The 22,406-nt window shown below is 38.5% G+C and overlaps 1 protein-coding gene across 9 annotated transcripts in view; it reads right to left on the bottom strand.

The window, feature by feature from the left end:
- GRIK1 (glutamate ionotropic receptor kainate type subunit 1) overlaps nt 1–22,406 on the bottom strand; it is a 352,370-nt gene that overhangs the window by 80,821 nt on the left and 249,143 nt on the right. For all 9 annotated transcript variants that reach the window (XM_033087845.1, XM_033087814.1, XM_033087823.1 and 6 more), the window contains exon 7: nt 11,959–12,102. In XM_033087845.1, coding sequence (XP_032943736.1) covers nt 11,959–12,102 — 144 coding nt within the window. The remainder of the gene's footprint in view (nt 1–11,958; nt 12,103–22,406) is intronic.

Below are 22,406 nucleotides of genomic sequence, written 5' to 3' on the forward strand. Positions count from 1 at the left end.
ACAAACTGTGGACCGAGCAAATAGGATAATTCTTTTAATGGTCCTGGTAGTTACACTGGGGTAAATCTGACCACCAAGCTTATATAGACTTTATTCCAGTGGGCTGCCCACAGGGTGGTAGCTTATCTCTTTATATGATGTTCCTCGGTTGTCTGACATAACAGAGAAGGAACCCAGGAACCCAGGGTAAGATTATTAGGGTGGAAAACTAGTTGAACTGAACTCCCGTCCACTTTTTAGAACATTTACTGAAGAACAAAGACTCAGAATTTTGAGGTCACTGAGACAATGTGGCTTGCCCAAAGTCACATAGCTCATATGTAATAGGATCATGATGAAACTGAACATTTTCTTGAATTCCAATACTCAAGTTTATATGAGTGAATGTGTGTGTGTGTGTGTGTGTGTGTGTGTGTGTGTGTGTACATGTGCACATAGCTGCATTAGAAGCACAGCACCTTAACACATTATGAGAAATAATTAATAGAAAGTTGTTAGATATATATGGGGTGTGACAATTAAGTTTGCGAACTCATCCTAGAAAAAGTGCTACATACCTCATTGCTGAATGTTACTGCAGTCACCTTTGAAGTACTCCCTTAGGAAGTTATGCACCCACACCAGTGCCTAGTCCACACTTCAAAGCAATTTTGGAACTCTTTTTTTGGAATAGCCATCAGAGCCCTCGTCATATTATCCTTGAGGTCCTGAATGTCATCAAAATATCTTTCTTTCAATATTTTCTTTATCTTCGGGTAAAGAAAAAGTCATTGGGGGCCAGATCAGGTAAATAGGGAGGGTGTTCCAGTACAGTTATGGGAACAGAGGGAACTGAAAACTCCCTCACAGACAGTGCCTTGTGAGCTGGTCCATTATTGTGATGCAAGAGCCATGAATTGTTGGCGAAAAGTTCAGGTCGTCTAACTTTTTCACACAGCATGTTCAGCACTTCTAAATAGGAAACTTGGTTAACTGTTTGTCCAATTGGTACAAATTCATAATGAATAATCTCGCCAACATCAAAAAAGGTTAACAACATCGTTGCAACAAGTTCTTGAACTTAATTGTCACACCTAATGCATACTATTAAGCTTTCCTTCTTTAATGGATTGTTCTGCCCCCAAGTCATGGAGAACACTTGACTTGCTGAGCCCAACACACAAATCTAACAAAGGAAAATTGTACTCTGACTCCTCATTATCTTTTTTTTATTTTTTAAAAATCTGAATTTAAATTTCATTGTCAGAAACTTCTAGCTTTAAACTAGACTTAGACTGATTGCAGTGGAGTTGGTGTCAGTGCACTGCAAGCCAGAGCAAAACTGGAAAGCATCACCTCTCCTTTCATTTGTATTTCAGATAGGATTTTTATTAGTATGTCAGTGCTTGGCAATTCTTTCTCTAGTTTGCGTTAATTGATTCATATACTCTGGTAATAATTTTACTGATTAATATCAATGTTTAGCACCATCATATTTTTATGCAATTGAGCACACTATTTCTAGTCTGGGAATTATGAAGCACAATTAATTATACTAAACGAATCACCGAACACATTTTCAACCTGAACCTGTAGCAAGGAATCTCCTTTTTTGTCCCAAGTGCATAAAGAATAGGTTTCATTAGCAATGCAGTATTTGAAAAACAAATGCTGCATATTAAAATGGCTACCGAGTCACATTTCAAAAGTTTTAAAGCCATTAGAGGGCTTATTGCAAAAGTGACTGACTACTCAATTGAAGGGAAAAGTTGCAATTATGGAAGCAAATATTTTAAGAGAGGACAATATGGTGATTGTCTTGTGTTCTTGTAGGGGCTACTTGTTAACTCCTTGGCATACTTCATTAGATCTTGTATTATGTTAACTAAGTAAACTGTTATCTTACCTATTTGTATTATGTCAACTATATATTTATTATGTACATATATATAATAATTGTTATGTTAACTTATTTGTGTTAGCTATCTCTTCTCAAATTGATTATTAGTTTCTTAATGGCAGGAAATGTTTTATTATCTTTGAATTCTACCATCTTCATTTGATAGATATCTAAAATGTTTGTAGATGATATGACTGAATAAAGTAGCACTTCCAAAAGTTACACACTTTTAGGTAGTGAAAGAATGGTAGAGGGAAAGTAGCAAGACCTGGGGATCTGGATCTTCTTCCTACTGGCCAGGATACCTAGGAAAAGCTACAGAATTATAATGATGAGAAACAGATATCTGTGCCCCACCCTGTTGTCCTGTTCCCTTTTCTCTTCTCCTCGAAAGATCTAGAAAAGCAGACTGTACAACCTGCAGACCAAAGAGGTGAAATCATTTGACCTCCTCAAGGCTATGGTGCCTATGGTGGTGGAATTGGAGGGACAGTCACATTTAATTCATTTGCACCTCCACATTAACTCATACTCCTCACTCTAAAAGGAAATTTTTCTTTGAATTTTGCAGGCTTTCCAAGTTTATTAATTCTTTATTGGGCTGTGAATGTGCATGAAGTGAATGACAGACACCTTTAAGCATTAATTGACTCCCTAATTAATATTCATTCAGTTAGACAAATTTTGTTTTTGCTAACACTTTATCACGGAATTACTAGCAGTAAGATTAAGAGATGAAGGTACCTTGGGAGAGATGGTGAAGAGAAAAGAAAACAGAGAAAGAATTTTATGGATTTTAAAAATTTCTCTGCTCTTTGCTCTGTATCCTGAATAGAAGAGTTAACAAGTGTAATTCACTGTGGTGTTATTTCATTTGTTATTAATTAAATGAGGCTCATTCTCTAACATATTATATAAATACAGCCCTGATGGGCCAAATGTACAGCTACTGTCTTACTCAGGTCCTCAGAGTATGATACAATGACAAATGTCTGAGGTCCACCCTTCATCTAAGCAATGTGATCTCTGTCCAGTCACCCTTAATTTTAAGCCAATTCTCAGAAAAAACTGTTTAAAAACAAATGTAAAGTATACATAATAATGGTGATGAAAATAAACATTAAGCAAAGGAAGAAATGATAAACATAACCTTTAGACCACATTACTTCCTTGGATGTCAGCTATTTCAGGCACTGAAATGATGCATTTATCATATTCTCATCTGTTCAATATATAATTATTTTAACTATTATGTGTGTTGTTTATAACCCATTATCTTGCAATAACAGCTTGCATGGATCACTGCATAATTTAAAAATATAATAGCTTTTCTTGCCAATATTTGATTTCCAACTCTAAATCCGCTGACTTTAACTATATCTGTGCCATGCACTCTGGGGAAACTTATTGTTATTTCCTAAGGATTTATGTTAGGATATGCACCTATTTTATTTTTTTTTGATAAACTAGTGTCCTTTCGTGCTGGTTCATGTGGTGACGTGTTTGTTGAAATGTAATAAATTGGCTTCTCTACTTGCAAGTCAACTAAATGGGTAAGAACACAAATGTGAGAAACAGTGGGTGTGAAGTGGATGTGAACAGGGTACTTGTATAATTACGTAGATGATGTGATCAATAAAATCTGGAAATCAAGTCACATTTGACTTCTGCAATTACAAGAGTTGCTCAAAGTGGTTACCATCAGTGTGCAGACACCTCTGATTACAGTGAACTACTGCTTGAGCAACGTGGACCAAAGTGTCCACTTGTATACATTTTTGGCACCCCATAAATACAATATATATGAATTATATTTGTATGTACATGCATATATGTGTGTGTGTGTGATGACATTCATTTTAGTAAATGAAACACATCAGTTTATGTGCACACGTACACATGTACATACATATGAGTACATAGCCGACTGTGGTATAGAAAGGAAGTTCTTCAATCAGTGTGGTACAGAATCAGGATGTTAGTAGCTGAATGGGAGAAGGAGGATAACTGATAGGCATCTCTGAGTGCTGTCTCATTAATACAAATGTTATTTAGAATCATAGAAACTAAGAAGAATTTGGCAGAACTTATGCCGACACCCCCATTCAACATTTCTGACATGTGGTTGGTCACCTAGCCACTGACTGAGGACTTCAGGGAAAAGTTCCTTAGTATATGTAAGACAATACATGTACTTGGTCAAAATGGTAAACTATGAACGTTTAGGAACTGATCTCATTTCTCTATCCAGAATTGTACAGGGAATTGAGAGAAGTACCTGGAAAATCCACTCTGTCTTTAGGTCTAACTATTCTAAATGTGAGGGGTGCTGAGATGAACGGTTTTCATTTACACAGTGCAAACTCGGTTGTGCTGCCATGAGCATTTAGAATGCAGGTACTTTTCCGTAGGTGCAGAATGAGAAAGAAAATGAAAGCTTTTCCAAACAGTAGAAATTGGACTGAGTATCCTGCCAGATCCAATGTCACCTAATTAATCCAAGGGACAGCTTGTCCTGGAAATCAAAATCAAACGGCATGTAATAAGTGTTACTCAGTGGAGACGCAGTAGGATAAAAGCAGGTCAGAGCTTATGTTTCTCTAGGGATTTCAATTTTTTTTTCCACTCTGTAGTTTTTCACCTGGATCCCATATATTAAAACAAACAAACAAAATGAATACTGCCCTACTAGGTAAAAGTCCAAATAAATATTAAGTCAAATATAAGTGCTTCAGTGGAGAATTTTATTCTTTACTCTGATTTTTGCAAGCTTGAATTTAAATATCGTGGTTGTATGCTCAAATTTATAATCTTCATTCCGTCAAACTGAACCAGTAGATTACATTTTCATAGCAGAACAGTGGCAGAAAGCTGCCCATATTTTATATAGCTCTCAGTGAAAGCTCATACATTTTGGCCTTTGGAAATAATTTTTCACTCATATACAGTAAATTTGTTTTGGACCAGATCAATTAGGAACTGGTTATATAGTTTAAAATTAAGTATTAGTTCCGCAAAATGTATTAAGAGCTTTCTAGATTTCAGTTTCCTGGGTTCAGTTCAACAAACATCTTCTAAATGCCTGCCCTGTACAGACACAGTACTCTGAGGACACAAAGATACTCTGACTTTGTCCTTGTCCAGGGCAACGATCTTTCTTACGGTATCTGAATGAGGCATGTTAAGTGCTAACATAGAGATATACAGGAGCTATGTAGTCCATTAGAGGACCCATCTCCAAATAGAGGGTCAGGAAAGGCTCACTAGAGAAAGTGAATTCTGAGTAAGAGAGCTCAAGTGAAAAATGGGAGGCAGTGCTTTCCAGGCTGCAAGAAACATGACAAAGGAGCGTTATAATGCAGACTTTAATCAGGAAAAGAGAAACCTATCCGTTCTCCACTGTATGAGAACAACATGGTGGACACAGGAAGCTACAAGCAAATTTGTGTTTCTACAGGGTAGCATACTTACTATGCATTTATGTACACTTTGCTTATTATATGTGGACAATAGTTATAAAGGGGCTGAGACTCAAGACGCAGGTCCTAGCTAGAGGCTATTTTAATAGTCCAGGTGAGAAATGATGAAGGCAGTGGGCAAAGAAGGTTGTTAAAGAATATTTCGGGTAGAATGTTGGCAGGATTTAATTAATTAGGTGAGAGTGCTGAGGCAGATGGAGAAGTTTAGACAACCTGTAGAGGTCTGATATGAATGACAAATTGTATCTTACTGTAATACTTCAACCCAGGTACCAATATGATAAATATCAGAATACTAGAGTGGGTAGACAGGCACCCCCAACTTCCCTATGCATATGTACAAAGGAAGTGCCCCCCCCAGAGATTGTTTTAGATAAGACTTTATAAAAGGGGTCACATGTGTGGTACAGGTGATTGCTGGAGAGATTTCTCTGGAGAGAGCTGTTGCCTCTCTCTGAGTTCACACTCCTTTGCCTTCCAGGTGCCATTTTCTCATCCCATTCTAAGTGAGCAGAGATCCCAGGGGCCATTCAGAGAAATCTGACTAGGTTGGCTGCTGTTAGAGAGGCTGAAGACCAATGGCTGACTCAAACAGGAGAAAGTTAAGTTGGACTATGGATTATGGTGCGACTCCCAAGTGACGAAAGAGGGCTACACAAGAGCTGACAAGTGGAGGCGGTGGGCCAACCAGGAGAAGTCTGCTGCATTGCAATGAGAGGCATTCTCAGAATTTTCAAGGAAGAGATGAGTGGATATTTCCTGTGGTACAGGTTTTGATCTAGAATATGTTGATGGGATCGTCCAGTTTTATAGTCAATAGGACTGTCTAGTGGGGCGAGGAGACTTCAGTAGAAAGGGCAAGAAGTGAACTACTGGATGTCACTGGGCTGAGAAAAAAAAATGTATGTTTCTATCTGACACAGAGATCTATTAGTTAGATCAAAGAAACATCAGGAGAGACTGATGTACATGCTAGGTGACCAATCACATGTCAGAAATGTTGAAAGGGGGTGTGGCATACGTTCTGCCAAATTCTTCTTAGTTCCTATGATTCTAAATAACATTTGTATTTATGCCCAAGAGGAACCCATAAAGAGTCAAAGAAAGTGCTTCAAGAAAAACTTAGTTTTAAAAATCTCCCAAGCCCACTGGGGACACCAACTTAAACTACCAGCCAGTCCCAAAGAGCACAGAGCATCCTCCTTCCCGCCACCCCACCCCCCAATAAGAAGTGTTCTAACTCATTTTGAGGCTGGTAGGAGGTGTAACAGCTGAGGGTGTGTTGAGGAAGGAAGCAATGAAAAGAGAAACCAACCGTGGCCCTCCATTTTCCTAGAGTCTTCCAGCAGACGCAAGAAGAAGAGAAATTTGATGTTAAATCAAGTTGGACTTCTGTTTAATATCTTAAAATAGATATCCTAATTACTAAGTTGAGGTTCAACTGAAAGGGACTCTAGGACTGCCATTACTTTAAATAAACAAAAAAAGTCATGGACTTTACCTAGATTTTCACTGAATAATTTTAAATGGGTTGTTGGAGCAAAAATACATTGGTTTTTCTATCTCAGTTGTATTTATTTGACATACCAGTTACACTGTCATTAATTGACATGAACCTATGGTAGCAATAATAGATTAAATAGATAAAGTGATGGATTCTATTTAGGAATTTGTTGATATGGGGGTAGCAGCTGGACATCTAAGTGGCTTTTTCTAATAGGGAAATAACTGGATGGATTTAGACCTAAGGGAGAAGGTCAAGTTGTACGCAAGCACTTGTATAGTTCTCTTGAACCAATTCCTTTCCCTTTTAGCTCTTTATGAGTGATGATTCCTTCCAAACCAAGATGTTTACAATTCCTCAATAGTCTGTAGGTTTATCTGATTTAATCAAACTTATACATAAATACCAAGATAAACTATTTGAAATATCCTTTTGTCTCTGCCTGAAAAACAGTGACTTCATATTAATTATCAATAAAATTTGAATCTCTCAGCTTACCAGGCAATTTCCACCAATTATCTTTCCATATTTACTTAAACTTATTTCTCACCACTTCCGCATGGGACTACTATATTTGAGCCCAACAGGACTCCTTGCGTTTCATTTATATTTTTGCTGTTCACCATACTAGAAAGCCCTTTTAACCAAATTCTACTTTCATCACCCAACTCAGACATTCTTAAAATGAGTTTCAGGGAACCCAGGGTGTTTCTCAAGGTCTCTGAAATTGCAGACAAATTTGTACGCCTTTTGTGGGGACAATGAATCCATGGTTTCAATCAGTTGTCTGCAAGCCAGAAAATAGTTAAGAATCACAGACATAACCTAAAATCTATGATTCCCTTCACTATATCACAGTCACTGCCCTTCCCAGAAGCTGCAATTATAGACTCTCTTCTTCCCAGATGCCTCAGTGTGCTTGTTCCTTCTATGGCCGCACCCCCTGATTTCCTCACGGCCAGCTAGAACTTCCTCTGGATCCAGAGTGACTCTGATTTCAGGCAGGAAGTACTGCCGCTTCCTCAGCCCCCACGTCACTTCCCAGCCTGACTTGTGTTGGGATTTGCCAGGGTTTTCTGGTGGCTCAGCTGGGCTGATGGTTGCCTAATGTCTTTGGGCCCCTCCCGAACAATCATGTGGGTGCTCAGGGAATGAAAGTTCCCTCTTTCCCTGACATCTTTGCCGTTGGCCTGCCGTATGCTGCACGCCTGTCTCTGCGAACTCCTGATGTTTCACTACCAGGTCCTGTCCTCCTTTTTGCAAACACGGCTACTTCATCTTGGGCTCCACTAATAATATGATGAGGATGATGATGATGGTGGCAGTATGCCAGTAACAACAATAGCAAGCTCACCGTGCTGACATATGCCAGGCAATGTACGGAATGTTCTATGCGTTTTGCCTCATTTCTTCCTGACAACCACTTTACATGATAAACATTTTTAGCAGAACCTTCCATTTAATGGGAGCTATGCTTTATTGAGCAACCACTGCATGCCAGACATTTGCTAGGCTGTACTATAATATATGGAACTCCCACAAACATATGGAGTGGGAATTTTTATACCTATTTTATAAAAGAGGGCACTGAGAAACAAAGACACTAGATGACTAAGTTTATACAGATAGCAATCTGTGATTACATCTAGCGTTATGAAGGCTGGCCTATCCCTGAGATGCCTGCCCATGCTTCCATCAGAACTAGGATCCTGAGAGAACAAATCCAGTCCAGGCCCTGGCTGTACCTTCTTAAATTATTTCTACATATGACATTCATGTACTGAGTGTGTCTTAGGCACTTGCATATAGGTTGTATGTGTTCTTCAATTCCTTTGCTTGTTCATTCATTCATTTATTCATTCATTCACTTGTTTGGTATCTATTTACTGGGTGCTCATTCAATGCCCAGCGTTGGGCAAGAAGTAAGGACTCGAGACTGGAAAAGCACAGCTTGGAGACAGACATGCTAATAAATATCATGGCCTAACAACAACCTAGTAAGGAGCTAACATTGGTGAGTCAGGGCCAGCAGATAGGAGCTAGTGCTTCAGCTGAGACAGAAAGGATGACCTAGGAGGCTTTCCGATCAGAAGCAAGAGAATTTGGTAGGCACATATAGTGAGTTCGAGGAGCTCCAATAGTTCAGCAAATGCTGGGGATGGGGCTGGAGATGAGAAAGATGGCTTAGGGGATCAGGAATCAGGTCACTAGAGATCATGCACATCCTGCTGACTAATGGAGGTTTTATCCTGAGGAATAGGAGAGCTTTATATGAAGCCCGCCATTCTTCCACTTAGTAGGTAGTAGACACATCTTCTCATTTGGGGGCAGATATTTCCCTAGGGAGCCAAGTTAATGTTACTTATATAAGGGAATCCCAGTAATGCTTGTTGAGTGGGAATTTATAATCTCCTAAAATATGTTTGTTTAGCAAATGTCTAGAGAGATGGTACTATAACACACTCGGTCATGCTTAAAATGTTCTTTAATTCTTCCCCTCTTTCTAGTCAGCCTAAAACACTGACATGTAGCCTGAGAGACCTGCAGAAAGGCTTACTGATCCTAAATGACATGTGGAGTTAGGACTCAGTACACATACAACTACATGTCTGCTCGGGAAGTTTACCTCCTGTGACAAATTCAATCTCCACCCCATAAATTCAATCTGCTGACTTGCTCCTTTATATTATTGCTAATTATAGTTTTGGGAATTGTTTAGAAAGTGATAGTTACTAAAATAAAGGGGAAGTTTTGGGACCAAGTACATTATTACATGTTTCCCAATAAAATCTGATACCTGCAAAGTATTGTTGAATTATATATGTCTTGACAGAAACCTGTGCATTTTATCACTTTTGTATGTTTTAGTTTGCCTCAGAATTCCCTCCGTGCCAGTCCTCCAACAGGCTGGGGCATTGCTCCTGGTTACCCCCCAATCCCATCTTCTCTGCCGAAGGTAGCATATGGCATCCTGACTCAGGAGACAAAAGAAAGGATGGGCACAAGGGCGCTAAAGGTTTCTACAGCATCCCTCCCTGTCTCCCTTCCACCTCCAACCGTGGAATCTGAGAAGGGGGGCGTTACTCCTTGGAGTAAATGCATGAAAATTGCTTTCTTGCTTTCAATGCAGTCCCTCATCTTGGAGCTCATTATTTCTTTAAATATGTCTACATGTGGTTTAGTAATTTCACCTTCTTATGCAACTTAAATACAAGCGAAAAGGGGCATGGGGTGTTCCGAGTGTCTGATCCCAAGCTTTCATGTGACTACATGCCTCTCCTTGCACCGGGATGAGATAAAAGGAAACAAACTGCTTTCTTGTTTAAGATCAAGGTGATCACGATGGTGATTCAGAACATAAACATGATCACTGCAGGGAGAGGAGTGGCTGCGTGATATGTTTCCATTAGACATAGGTGTCAGATTTACGTATCTGACAGAAAGGTATTTTATTTTATGCCTATCGATGCTTTCTTTATTGTTGTTTTGTTGTTGCCAGTTTTGAGTTCCTGGCGTCATCCTCAGTAAACTGCAGGAGGCTCTTCTTAGTGGTCCATTCCACTGGTAAGAGAATAGCTAATATATCAGATTCTTAATAGCTTCCTGCATGGTTTTCACAAATATTACCTCACTCTTTATTCCCATAATAATGCTGTGAGCTAGAAGATGTTAACCACATTTTACAAATGAGAAAACTAAGACACAAGGAGTTTAAGTAACTTGTCCTGGTGACATTGCTCATAAACGTTAGTGGAGCTGGGATTTAAAACCAAGCAACCAGGCCAGGACTAGGTGAGGTAGGAGAGGGGCTCAAAACACAAACTTTAAGAATATACTCCCTTTTAGTCTCCTGTGAGTGCAAAGCTCAAACCTCAGAGTAAACGCTTCCTTACACCATGTGTTAAGGACACTTCTTTGCTGCTTTCTATGTCTTAGTCCCAGCTTTACAAATAACCTTGCTTTGGAGCCTGGGTACTGTTAACCCGTATCCATCCTGCCTCTCTGGTCCTCATCCTCATGGATCAGAGTCATGTTTAATGGGGAAGTAGATTGAACAGCCTGAGAAACAGTCTGTAGGTGGTGAAGAGACCAGCAGAGATAGAGGCCAAAGCTGGTATCTTTCTTTAGGATTTCTCCCTTGCTCTTGCTGGGCATTTTTCTCTTGTTCTTTGTTTCCTCCCATTCTTCTCTTTTATGGCTTTGTCTCACCCCAACCTTCTGCAGTACAGAGAGGAATAAAGATACTGTTCACATGAGATGTAAATCCCTGTATCCCATAGAGAAAGCATTAGAGCAGCCTCACAGAGTGCAGTGTATACTCAATCAGGCCTGACCGCTCCCAAGTGGCTTATTTCACCCTGTCAAGTCCAGATACACTCTGAGATGTGTGTTGGGGTCAAAGATAATCCAAGGCTATATATCCTTAAAAAGTTTTGAGATCTTAAAACAGGGTCTTGTGAAGGGAAGTCAAATCCTCTTTAAGAAAAGGAAAGGGTCAGGAATAGTCCAGGATCTCAGGCAATAGTGAAGAGTTCTCCTCCCCCAAATACCCTGTCCTCTTGCTAAATACTTCCTGCCCTGGGTAGGTTTTCAATGGAACTGAACTTTTCCAGTTAGCTGATAAATAGCACAATAATCAGAATCTCATTAGGACAAAGAGTTCCTTCTGTTCAATTCTGTACAACCCAATACTTAGTAGACCACTGGATTATGAGCTGACAAAGTAGGAACTGTCTCTGGTCCCCTTCAGTGATGCACCGCCCACTCCTTGATGCAACAGGCCATGGAGTCAGCACCTATGAACTCTAGAAACATGTGTGGAGGGAGGTCCAGCAGTAGGTGAGGCCATAGTTGAAATGAAGGAGGATGAATGTTATGATCTCGTAGCTTCTTTCAACTTCTCAGCAGCACACTGGAAAATTTCTGGTAGTTCTAGACAAGGTTTTACTGATAAAATCCTAATCTGGTTGAAGATGGCTCCTCCTCCCTTGTAGACATCATGCCAACAGAGCCATATGGAGAGGACCACACGTAAAGGAGAAGTCAAACAGTGCTAAGGGAAAGAAACAATGGAGCTGTAAGTGAGCAGCACTTGCCTCTTTAATCAGGTTCATAAATCTGGGTCCAAGGCGCCATGGTTTGTGTCGATGGCACTGTAGGGAGCTGACGGTCAGCTGGGAAGCCCGGTGGGAGGCAATGGCCACCATGTACACAGCATCATACATCAGAGCTGCTTCAGTCTGTCGAGACAAACACACACCACATTTTCAATTCCACCTTTACGTACCTTCCTTTACTTGTGGAATCACTCTGCCTGCTTCCTTATCCCCCATTTGTCTGATCTCAACAGCCATTTTATTCTCCAGCTGAACAGTTTTCATTCTCCAATAACTGTTTCTCTCTAAAATAATACCTCATACTCCAGAGTAAATTGGAGTCATGGCTCTGCTTTGTTTTAGTTCTTAAAAAAAAAAAAAAATGCAACTCAGGTCAGCCACAAAAGACTTGATTCAGAGAACAAATAATTTTGGAGTGTCTTCTATGTTAAAGCATGGTGTTAAGATCGACTATATTGAGTTAAAAGCTACTGATGTTCAATATCAGATTTTATTTCTGGTATTTATACCTATTATCAGTCTCTTTGCTTGTTTATATTTGATGGAAAGAAACTGCTAGAAGTAAAACTAACAGGTAGTTTCCAGACAAGTATAGTTGTGTTGGTCACTTCCATTTATCAGAGTCAAGACGATTGTAGTCGTGAAATTAAATTGAACAGGAGATTTGGGGAAACCCTCTGAAGAGCAGACATGTGTAACTTCCTCAGAATATCTGTGCGTTTTTCAGCATTTGCTTTCCTGATAGAGATTGTAAATAGTCATTCCTTTTGGGGGCTGGGCATCTGTCTTCCCTTCTTCATGACATTTCTCTTATGTATACAATTTCACAACTACTTCTAGCATTTTATAAAATATACTGCCCTGTGGTTTCTTTAAGGATACAATCTTATAATGCCTTCACATTTTACTTGAGTGCTTTTTTAGCAACTTCAAATATATTAGCTCATTTGAAATTCTCAACACTCGCACAAAATAAGCAGAACAGATAGATAAAAAACTGTTCGCTATGTAGGAAAACTGACCTCCAGACAGTATATTGATTTGGGTAGGGTCATATATATAGTCAATAACTGGTAGAGTTCAACCAAGAATCCAGGTTGTAGAATGAAGATAATTACATGATTTTCCCAAATCAGGTGATTCATTCAATATTTACTACGCAGGTATTGAGCATGTCTCGATAGAGCTGGAAAGGTTAAGGATTACTATACCTTGCATGCTATCAGTCTTTGAGTCTAGAGAATATCTCTACTTTAAATCATTATTGTCCTGTACAGTCGTTGTCATTGCCTATTTTGTATATACTATTTAGAGTCATTTGTTTTTATATCTGTTTCACACTAAGAATGTAAGTTTCTTGGTAGAAACTGTTCGACTCCATCCTTTAATGGCTAGTATAGTTCCTGGCATAGAAAAGATTTTAATAAAATTTTTGCTGAAAGAATTAATGTTATTTTATGCCTTAAAATATACTTTTGTGAGAACTGTATAATCCCAAGATTTTAAGATGCATTTCTATGATACATCGTTTTCCTCATCCTTATATGATTGACATATAGAAATTAGATTGATGGTGGTGATTGTTAAAGCTTAAAAACATTTTGATCATTCACTGATATGTGGTATATAAACTAAAAACAACAAAAGAACAAGACAAACAAATGAGAAACAAGAACTCATAGACACAGACAATAGTTTAGTGGTTACCAGAGGGTAAGGGGGTTGGGGGGTGGGAGATGAGGGTAAGGGGGATCAAATATATGGTGATGGAAGGAGAACTGACTCCAGGTGGTGAACACACCATGGGATTTATAGATGATGTAATACAGAATTGTACACCTGAAATCTATGTGATTTTACTAACAATTGTCACCCCAATAAATTGAAAAAAAAAACCCAAAATAACACAAAAAACATTTTGATCATTTCAATTCAAGGCTGATATAATCTATTTGGTAGATGAGAAAATTGAGGCTTAGGGAAAATAAGTGACCAGTCCAAGACCATTCAGCTAATTAGCTGTACGGCCAAGGCTTGAACCCACGGCTGTCTGCTTCTAACACCCATATTCTTCATCACTCTACTCTGCTATACTCATTTGACTTAATTGAGGGAGAGTAGTCTACTGGCAGAATGAGTTTTTAAAATGCAATCAATTATAATAGCTGACATTTATCGAGCACTTGTTATATGTCAGGTGCTATTCTAAATACTTTGCGAACATTGCATCTTCACCATCACCTTCATTCCTTTGTGGATGGAAAATCAGCAAGGTTAAATGATGTCCTCCAACTGGTGGTGGGAAAGCCAAGATTCAAACCTAGGGAATTAGTGTTAGTGTTCGTGTTCTCAGCTGCACAGCTGAGCTGTCTCTAAGCTATTGGTCTGATAATTTTCAAATTATAATAGTAACTCAATGACAGTCAATAGTCATTGATAGTTTACTACACACCAGGCACTATAAACGTTTTACATGCATTATCACTTTCAGTACTAAAGTTAAACCTTTGAAATAGGTATTGTCCCCATTTTACAGGGAGGAAAATTGGGGCGTGAAGATGTAGGACATAACTAAAGGAGTGAGGATTCCATCTCAGGATGGAAACATAGATTTCGGAGCTCATGCACTTAGCCACCAAGCTATGGGGACCCGGACCTTTTTAGTGGTGGAATATACTTTCTAAATAAATTTGTAAGTGTATTCACTATGTGGCTGAGTGATTGATTTGATAGCGAAATGTGAGGGGAGGAATTCCAACGATCTAACTTTTCCATAAGCTTAACTAAGAAAGTATTTTGACTTTCTTTGTTAAGGCTGCCTCTGCACTAGACTGGGTAATAACATGGTTCAAAACTAGAGGCCTGAGCTGTGCTTTTCAAACAGAAAGAAGAAACCCATTTATTCTGAAATGATGCTTCCCCTCGTCATACAGTGTTTTCTTAGATGGAGGAGATGTTTACTGTTTTATAGCACTATAAACTACTGCTGAATATCCGTCCCCTTTTCCGTTTTGTGCTGGAGGCCTGCTTACCGCACAGCAATGCTGAAGTCATTTTAGGTAAATGTAAAAGAAATTGGCCTGTGTTTCAAATTTTATTTTTCCCAATGTGTTTACATTCACATTTTATTTACACTGAAAGCCTGGGTGAAACCACATTGCTCAGTGCCCCTAAGGGAATCTTTTTTACCTCAACATGGATCATGAAATAAGCATATTAAAAGTGGGCTTATCTTCCATGCACAGTATTTTGGTTATTACGAATGTGCAAACAAGGTTAACTCAGAGGGTTTGAGATGGTTAAACCCTGCACATGCCAAAGAAAGGACTGGCCTTTGGCTTCTGGGAGATGACCTCTAAACCGTGCGAATATTCCCCCTGATCCTAGTGTCTTTGTACCCCTGGGGTCTTGGGTAATGCCAGCTAATTTATATGCTAACAGTGTGATTTATGGTGAATGCCTATTTTTTTTCACCTGGGGCCCAGGCTATGCTGTACCAGCTTGGTCCATAGAATGACTGGAGACTGAGTAACTAAGGTCAGCTATGTGGGTGCTCTATGCCTACGTGACTGACCCCCAATAAATTCCCTGGGCACCAAGGCTTGGGTGAGCTTCCCTGGTTGGCAACACTTCATACATATTGCTGAGAGAAGGAAGCATTGCCAGGGCAACTATCCTAGGAATGAACCACTACAAGCTCATGCATGATTTCTCCTGGACTTTGTCCTTTGTGACTTTTTCCTGTGCTGAATTTAATCTATATCCTTTTGCTGTAATAACCTATAACTGAGTATAACAGCTTTGCTGACTTCTGTGAATCCTTCTAGCCAATCATCAGACCTGAATGTGATCTTGGATTCTCCCAGTATGAACCAATGAGACGCTACGTCACCTTAGGGATGACGATTAACAACATAATAAGGCTCTGTAGAGTCCCCACATTTTGCTGTAACTGTCAGAAAAAACTAGAGGAGATCAGGGTGCTGAAGGAAGACCTAGTCTTTGGAGAGCAAATAGACAAAAAAATATAGATTTCTCATCTTTTCTCCAGATTTGGAAACATTCCCTAACCTGATGTGGATAGAAAGCTAGTTTTCTAGGAGGGATCTGCTCCCAGATAACACCTCTCCCCTCATTTCCTGAACTTCCTCTCTCGCTTGGTATTAGCAGTTTCCTTTATTAAAATCCAAAGGTCCCACCTATAGCACAGAACTAACAGTAATTTGCTTCTTAGTACGAATTAGCTAGTTTCTCTCCTTATATGTGCCCCATAGAAGTGATGAGGATTCTGGTAAGGGTGGGAGAGCTAGTGTGTTGCCTTTAGCAACCCTACCAGGAAGTGCAAGCTTGTGGGCTCGGATACTGCTGAGGGTGCCAAAGTGGTGGGAGAGACAGTGAATTTCCCGAGTACCTGGAAGTAGGGAACAGCAACCCACAAGCAAATTGGGATTTGGAAACAGGTTGGGAAAGTAGCAAAGATAGCACCACGTACTCACAATCTAGAAATTCAACAATTAGGGCAGCAGCTCCTCCAGGTTTAGTGAGACCTGTCACAGAGCTTTTGAGAGAGAACAAGGAATTGGGAAAAGAGTTGGAAAACTATATACGGAGTTGGAAAACACTCCTGTGTGATCCCGCTGGTCATACAGGGTCCTTGGTAAGGGGCCATCTTCATCTACAAGCACAAGCCAAGGAATGTGTCTCTTGTAAACAAATGAAATCTGTCTCGGTATTTCAAAATGTCTTTTTATTTTCTTCTTTTTTATTGACTACACATTGGCAAAACAGCAGGTACCGTCAAGAAAATTCCATTCTATGTCCTAGAGTCTTATCTAATTTAATCTGCAGAGTAACACTGTAAATGTAAAGTATTATTATACAGATTTGCAAATGTGCAAGCAGGATCAGAGAGGCTAAATAACATACTTGGTCATTTAGTTATTCAGGGGACATAGACAGGACTTAAAACGAGGTTTTCCTTATCCTGAAAGGTCCCCTGAATCCCATTGCCTAGTGTCTTTCATCAGAGGAGTAGGAGTGAACTCTCAAGGTGAACACTCAAAGATGTTTTCTCTATGTGTCAGGATTATAGGAAGTGCTCACGTGTCAGATAAGGCTACTGACAACTTTATATTTGAATGCATTGGAAGAACTGGGAAGACAGATGACAGATGAATTTTGTGTTGTTTCCATGACTCTTACGCAGTATTGAATCATACACAATTTGGGTTCACAATCAGAGAAAAAGCCATCTGAGAACGGGCCACTTCATTATCCCAGTGTGTCCAAAAGCCAAGGGGTGAGAAAAATTTAAATCTAGTGAAAAGGAATGAAGGAGATTTTATAAAGTCACTCTAAACTTCTACTAAATTAATTAACAGTTCGGTTGATAAAACACTCTTTCTAATCTCAAGATGTTTTTAAATAATGAGTTTCACTATTTTTGTACTCTATTGACTCAGTAACCGTTTTCTTAATTAACTCATTTTTCACACTAATTTTAAAGTCAGTATTTTTTCTTTAAATCTGTGGTTCTTTTTAAGTCTAGAGACAAAATTTTTGAACTTGGACATGACTTCTTACTTTCAGATTTGGATGTATTACGACATACATCCTATTATTTGAAGATATTTTTAGTGCATGAAGTTTTATTAAATGCTTAATAGTTACAAATATTAAAGAGGAAAATAGATAAGTAGATGGGAAATAAAAAACACATGGGTTTTCAATTTTTAAAAAATCCTATATTAATTATATATTCATATGGGTATCTGTCTATGAATGTGGCATACACAAAAATATGACTATAAAGGGCTGCAGGGAAATTCACCTGGGACAATAGTAGGATCATACAGTAAATTTTAGAGAATGCAATTGTATTACAGTAATGACACTAAATTTTAACAGTGATTAGTCTGTGGAAATTTTTTAAAATAATATTATTACTTTAGAATGATCTCTGTCTTCACTAATCATGCCTCTTATTTATAGGAACTCTCTTTAAACTTTTATGAAACTATTTCAGGGCTATCTGAATATTTCTCATTTAACATCCCGAGTCTCAGGAGAAGCTCAATTTGTATTCACTTGGTACAGTAATTCCTTTGTTAAATACATATTTATTGAAGGCTTGCTTTGTACCAGGCCTTTTCTAGTCCTGGGGATAGAGCAGAGCACAAAAAGGACAGTCTCTATCTTCATGGAGTGTATATTCTTGTGGGGTGGAAGAGATGCTGAACAAACAAATTAAAGCATAACACTTTGGGTCTAGGAAGGGATAGGAAGAAAGGAAAACGGGTTAGGGAGAGAGAGTAAACGGGAGGGGAGTACTATTTATGATGTAGTGGGTTCCAGAGGGAAGGCCTCTCTGGTGAAGTAGCATTTGAGCAAATTTGAATAGAGGAAGTTTCTAGGCAATAGGGGGCAACAAATGCTGGAGACACAAGAATGAATGAGATGCAGTACCTGAGATATATAGACCTAGCGGAATTGAAACTGCAGGGTGGTTTACTTTTAAGGTAGAGAAGAAAGATTTGAATACAGAGGCAACTTGAGAACAAAAATTTGTTAACACTGGGCCCAGGCACCCATAGGGTGAGTTGTGCTCTTGTTTTGTATTTTTTATTTATTTATTTATTTTGGTGGGCATTATTTTTCTGTTTACCTACATAATTTTTTTGTGGGCATTATTTTTTTGTTTACCTACATAATTTATTAGCTATCATAGATTTATAAGTTTTTTAAGTTCTAACTGTAAGTATATAATACAGATTTGTAAAATGAATAAGTTAATGTGTAAAATAATGTTGATGTCAACAGTACATAGTCCAAAGAAATTTTTGTTCCCCATGAACTACTTCTTTTTTATTTAAAAAATTTTAAATTATAGTTGACATATTATATTAGTTTCAGGTGTAAAACTTAGTGATTCAACATTTATATACCTTATGAACTAATCACAATATGAGTAAATCTAGTAATTATCTGCCACTGTGCATAGTTTTACAATATTATTGACTATGTTCCCTATGCTGTACATTACATCTCTGTGACTTGTTTTATAACTAGAAATATGTGCTTCTTAATCCCTTACCCCTTTTAGACCCATTCCCCCCCACTTACCGCCTCTCTGGCAACCATCAGTTTGTTCTCTGAATCTATGAGTTTGTTTCTGTTTCATTTTGTTTGTTCATTTGTTGTGTTTTTTTTTCAGATTCTACATGTAAGTAAATTCATACAGTATTTTTCTTTCCCTGCCTGACTCATTTCACTTAGCATAATACTCTCTAGGTCCATTCATGTTGTTGCAAATGGCAAGATTTCATATATATATATGTATATAAGATTTCATATATATATATAAGATTTCATATATAAATATGTATATGTATGTTATATATACATATCAATGTGTATATATATATACATATATATGTATATATATTATATATACACATATACATATATATATATGAAATCTTGCCATTTGCAACAACATGAATGGACCTAGAGAGTATTATGCTAAGTGAAATGTGTATATATGTATATATATGCCACATCTTCTTTATCCATTCATCTATTGATGGACATCTATGTTGCATCCATATCTTGGCTATTGTAAACAATGCTGTAATGAACATAGGAGTGCATACATCTTTTGTAAATAGTGTTTTGTTCTCTTTAGATAAATATCCAGAAGTGGAATTTCTGGGTCATATGGTAGTTCTATTTTTTAATTTTTTAAGGAACCTCCATACTGTTTTCTGCAGTGCTGCACTAGTTTACAACCTTACTAACAGTGGCATGAGATTTCCCTTTTCTCCACATTCTTGCCAGCATTTATTTGTTGATTTATTGGTAATAGTTATCCTGACGGGTATAAGGTACTATCTCATTATGATTTTGATTTGCATTTCCTTGATAATTAGTGATATTGAGCATCTCTTAATGTGTCTATTGGCCATCTGTATGTCTTCTTTAGAGAAATGTCTATTGAGGATCTCTGCCCATTTTTTAATTGGATTTTTTTTTTTTTTTACTGTTGAGTTATATGAATTCTTTATATATTTTGGATATTAACCCCTTATTGGGTATAACATTAGCAAATATCTTCTCCCATTCAGTAGGTAGCCTTTATGTTTTGTTGATGGATACATTTGCTGTGCAAAATATTTGAGGTTTGATGAAGTCCCATTTGTTTATTTTTCTACTTTTGTTGCCTGTACCCAAGGAGATAAATGAAAAATAAAATATTGCTAAGAATGATATCAAAGTGTTTACTGACTATATTCTTCAAGGAATTTTACAGTTTCCGGTTCTACATTTAAGTCTTTAATCCACTTTCAGTTTATTTCTGTAGATGATATAAAAGAGTGCTCTAATTTCATTTTTTTTGCATGTATTTGTCCAGCTTTCCCAACACCATTTATTGAAGAGACTGTTTTTTTTTCTTTCATTGTGTATTCTCAGTTCCTTTATCATAGATTAATTGACTATGTACCCATGGGTTTATTTCTGGGCTCCCTATTCTGTTCCATTGACCTATGTGTCTATTTTTACGCCAGTGTCATGCTATTTTGATTACTGCATCTTTGTAGGATAGTTGGAAATCAGGGGGCATGATACCTCCAACTTCGTTCTTCTTTCTCAAGGTTGCATTGTCTATTCAGGGTCTTTTGTGGTTCAATATAAAATTTAGGATTATTTGTTATAGTTCTATGAAAAATGCCATTGGTATTTTGATAGGAATTGCATTCAATCTAAAGAATGCGTTGGGTAGTATGAACATTTTAATGATATTAATTCTTCAAATCCATGAACATGATATATCCTTCCATTTATTTGTGTCTTCTTCAACTTATTTCATCACTTTGAATATGTCCTGCCAATTCCTTCTGGCCTGTAAAGTTTCTGTTGAGAAACTTTATGGGATAGTCTTATGGGAGCTCCCTGGTAGGTAACTAACTGTTTTTCTCTTGCTGCTTTTGAGATTCTCTCTTTGTCTTTAACCTTTGGCATTTTAATTATGGTTTGTCTTGGTGTGGGCCTCCTTGGGTTCATCTTGTTTGGGACTCTCTGTGCTTTCTGGACTTGTATATCTATTTCCATCATCATGTTAGGGAAGTTTTCAGTCATTATTTCTTTAAATAGATTTTCAATTCATTGCACTCTCTCTTTTCCTTCTGGTACCCTTATGATGTGAATGTTGGTATGCTTGATGTTGTCCCAAAGGCCCCTTAAACTATTCTCATTTTTTTGTATTCTTTCTTCTTTTTGCTGTTCGAATTGGGTGTTTCCTACTACCTTATCTTCTAAATTGCTGATTTGATCCTCTGCTTCATCTAAGCTACTGTTGATTTTCTCTAATGTATTCTTCATTTTGGTTACTGTATTCATCATTTCTGACTTGTTTGTTTTATGTTTTCTATCTGTTTGTTGACGGTCTTCCTGACATCATTAAGCATTCTTATAACCAGTGTATTGGACTCTGCATCTGGTAGAGTACTTGTATCCATTTTGTTTATTTCATTTTCTGGAGGTTTGTTCTGTTCTTTTATTTGGGAAATGTTTCTTTGTCTCTCCATTTTGGCTGCCTCTAGTTTTTGTTTCTTTGTAGGGCTGCTATGCCTCCCAGTCTTAGTAGAGTGACTTTATGTAGTAGGTGTTCTGTAGACCCAGTGGTATAGTCTCCCTGCTCATCAGAGCCAGGTACTCCAGGTATGTCACTTGTGTGGGTTGTGTGTGCCCTCCTGTTATAGTTGAGACTTGATTGCTGTTTGTACATCACTGGGAGGGATTGACCCTCAAGCTGATTGGTTGTGAGGACTGGCTGTGACTACACTGTCGTGCAAGGGCAGCCCATGCAGAGCAAAGTTTGCTTTAGTAGGGCTCTGGTGCCACCCAGTCTACCCTTTGGGTGTGTCATCCTTGGAGGTGGCCAGCTGATGCTCTGGCTCAGTTCAAAGCTGGCCACTGGGCCCGTCAGCCCTGGAACACCTTGCAAGAGGACCCACTGCAGGCCAAGTTCAGCAGCAGTCTGTATCTTGGCCAGGGCCACCTGGCATGAGCCACAAAGCAATCCAGAGATGGCCACTGCTCACACTGTACTTGGGGGTGCCTTGAGAGGCCAAGCTGAAAACTAAGGCTGGCCGTCACTAGTGCCAGGCTTAGGGCTGCTCAGCTAGAGGTACAGGACATGCCAAAGCCAGATGATATTTGTCTGGGTTTTGTGAACCTTTGAGAGATTTTAAAAAATCTGCAGCATGATCCAATGCAGGTTGTTTATACAGAAAAGCCACTCGAAGACGATTGGGTGTGGTGGAAAATTAGGTGGGGCAAGGTCTCAGGGAATCACTAAGGCTGGACAGATGAAAAGTGATAGCCAGTTTAACGGAGACTCAGATATGGCATCTGCCAGTGTCTGCACA

This window comes from Rhinolophus ferrumequinum, chromosome 2, assembly GCF_004115265.2.
Source record: "Rhinolophus ferrumequinum isolate MPI-CBG mRhiFer1 chromosome 2, mRhiFer1_v1.p, whole genome shotgun sequence".
NCBI lineage: Eukaryota > Metazoa > Chordata > Mammalia > Chiroptera > Rhinolophidae > Rhinolophus > Rhinolophus ferrumequinum.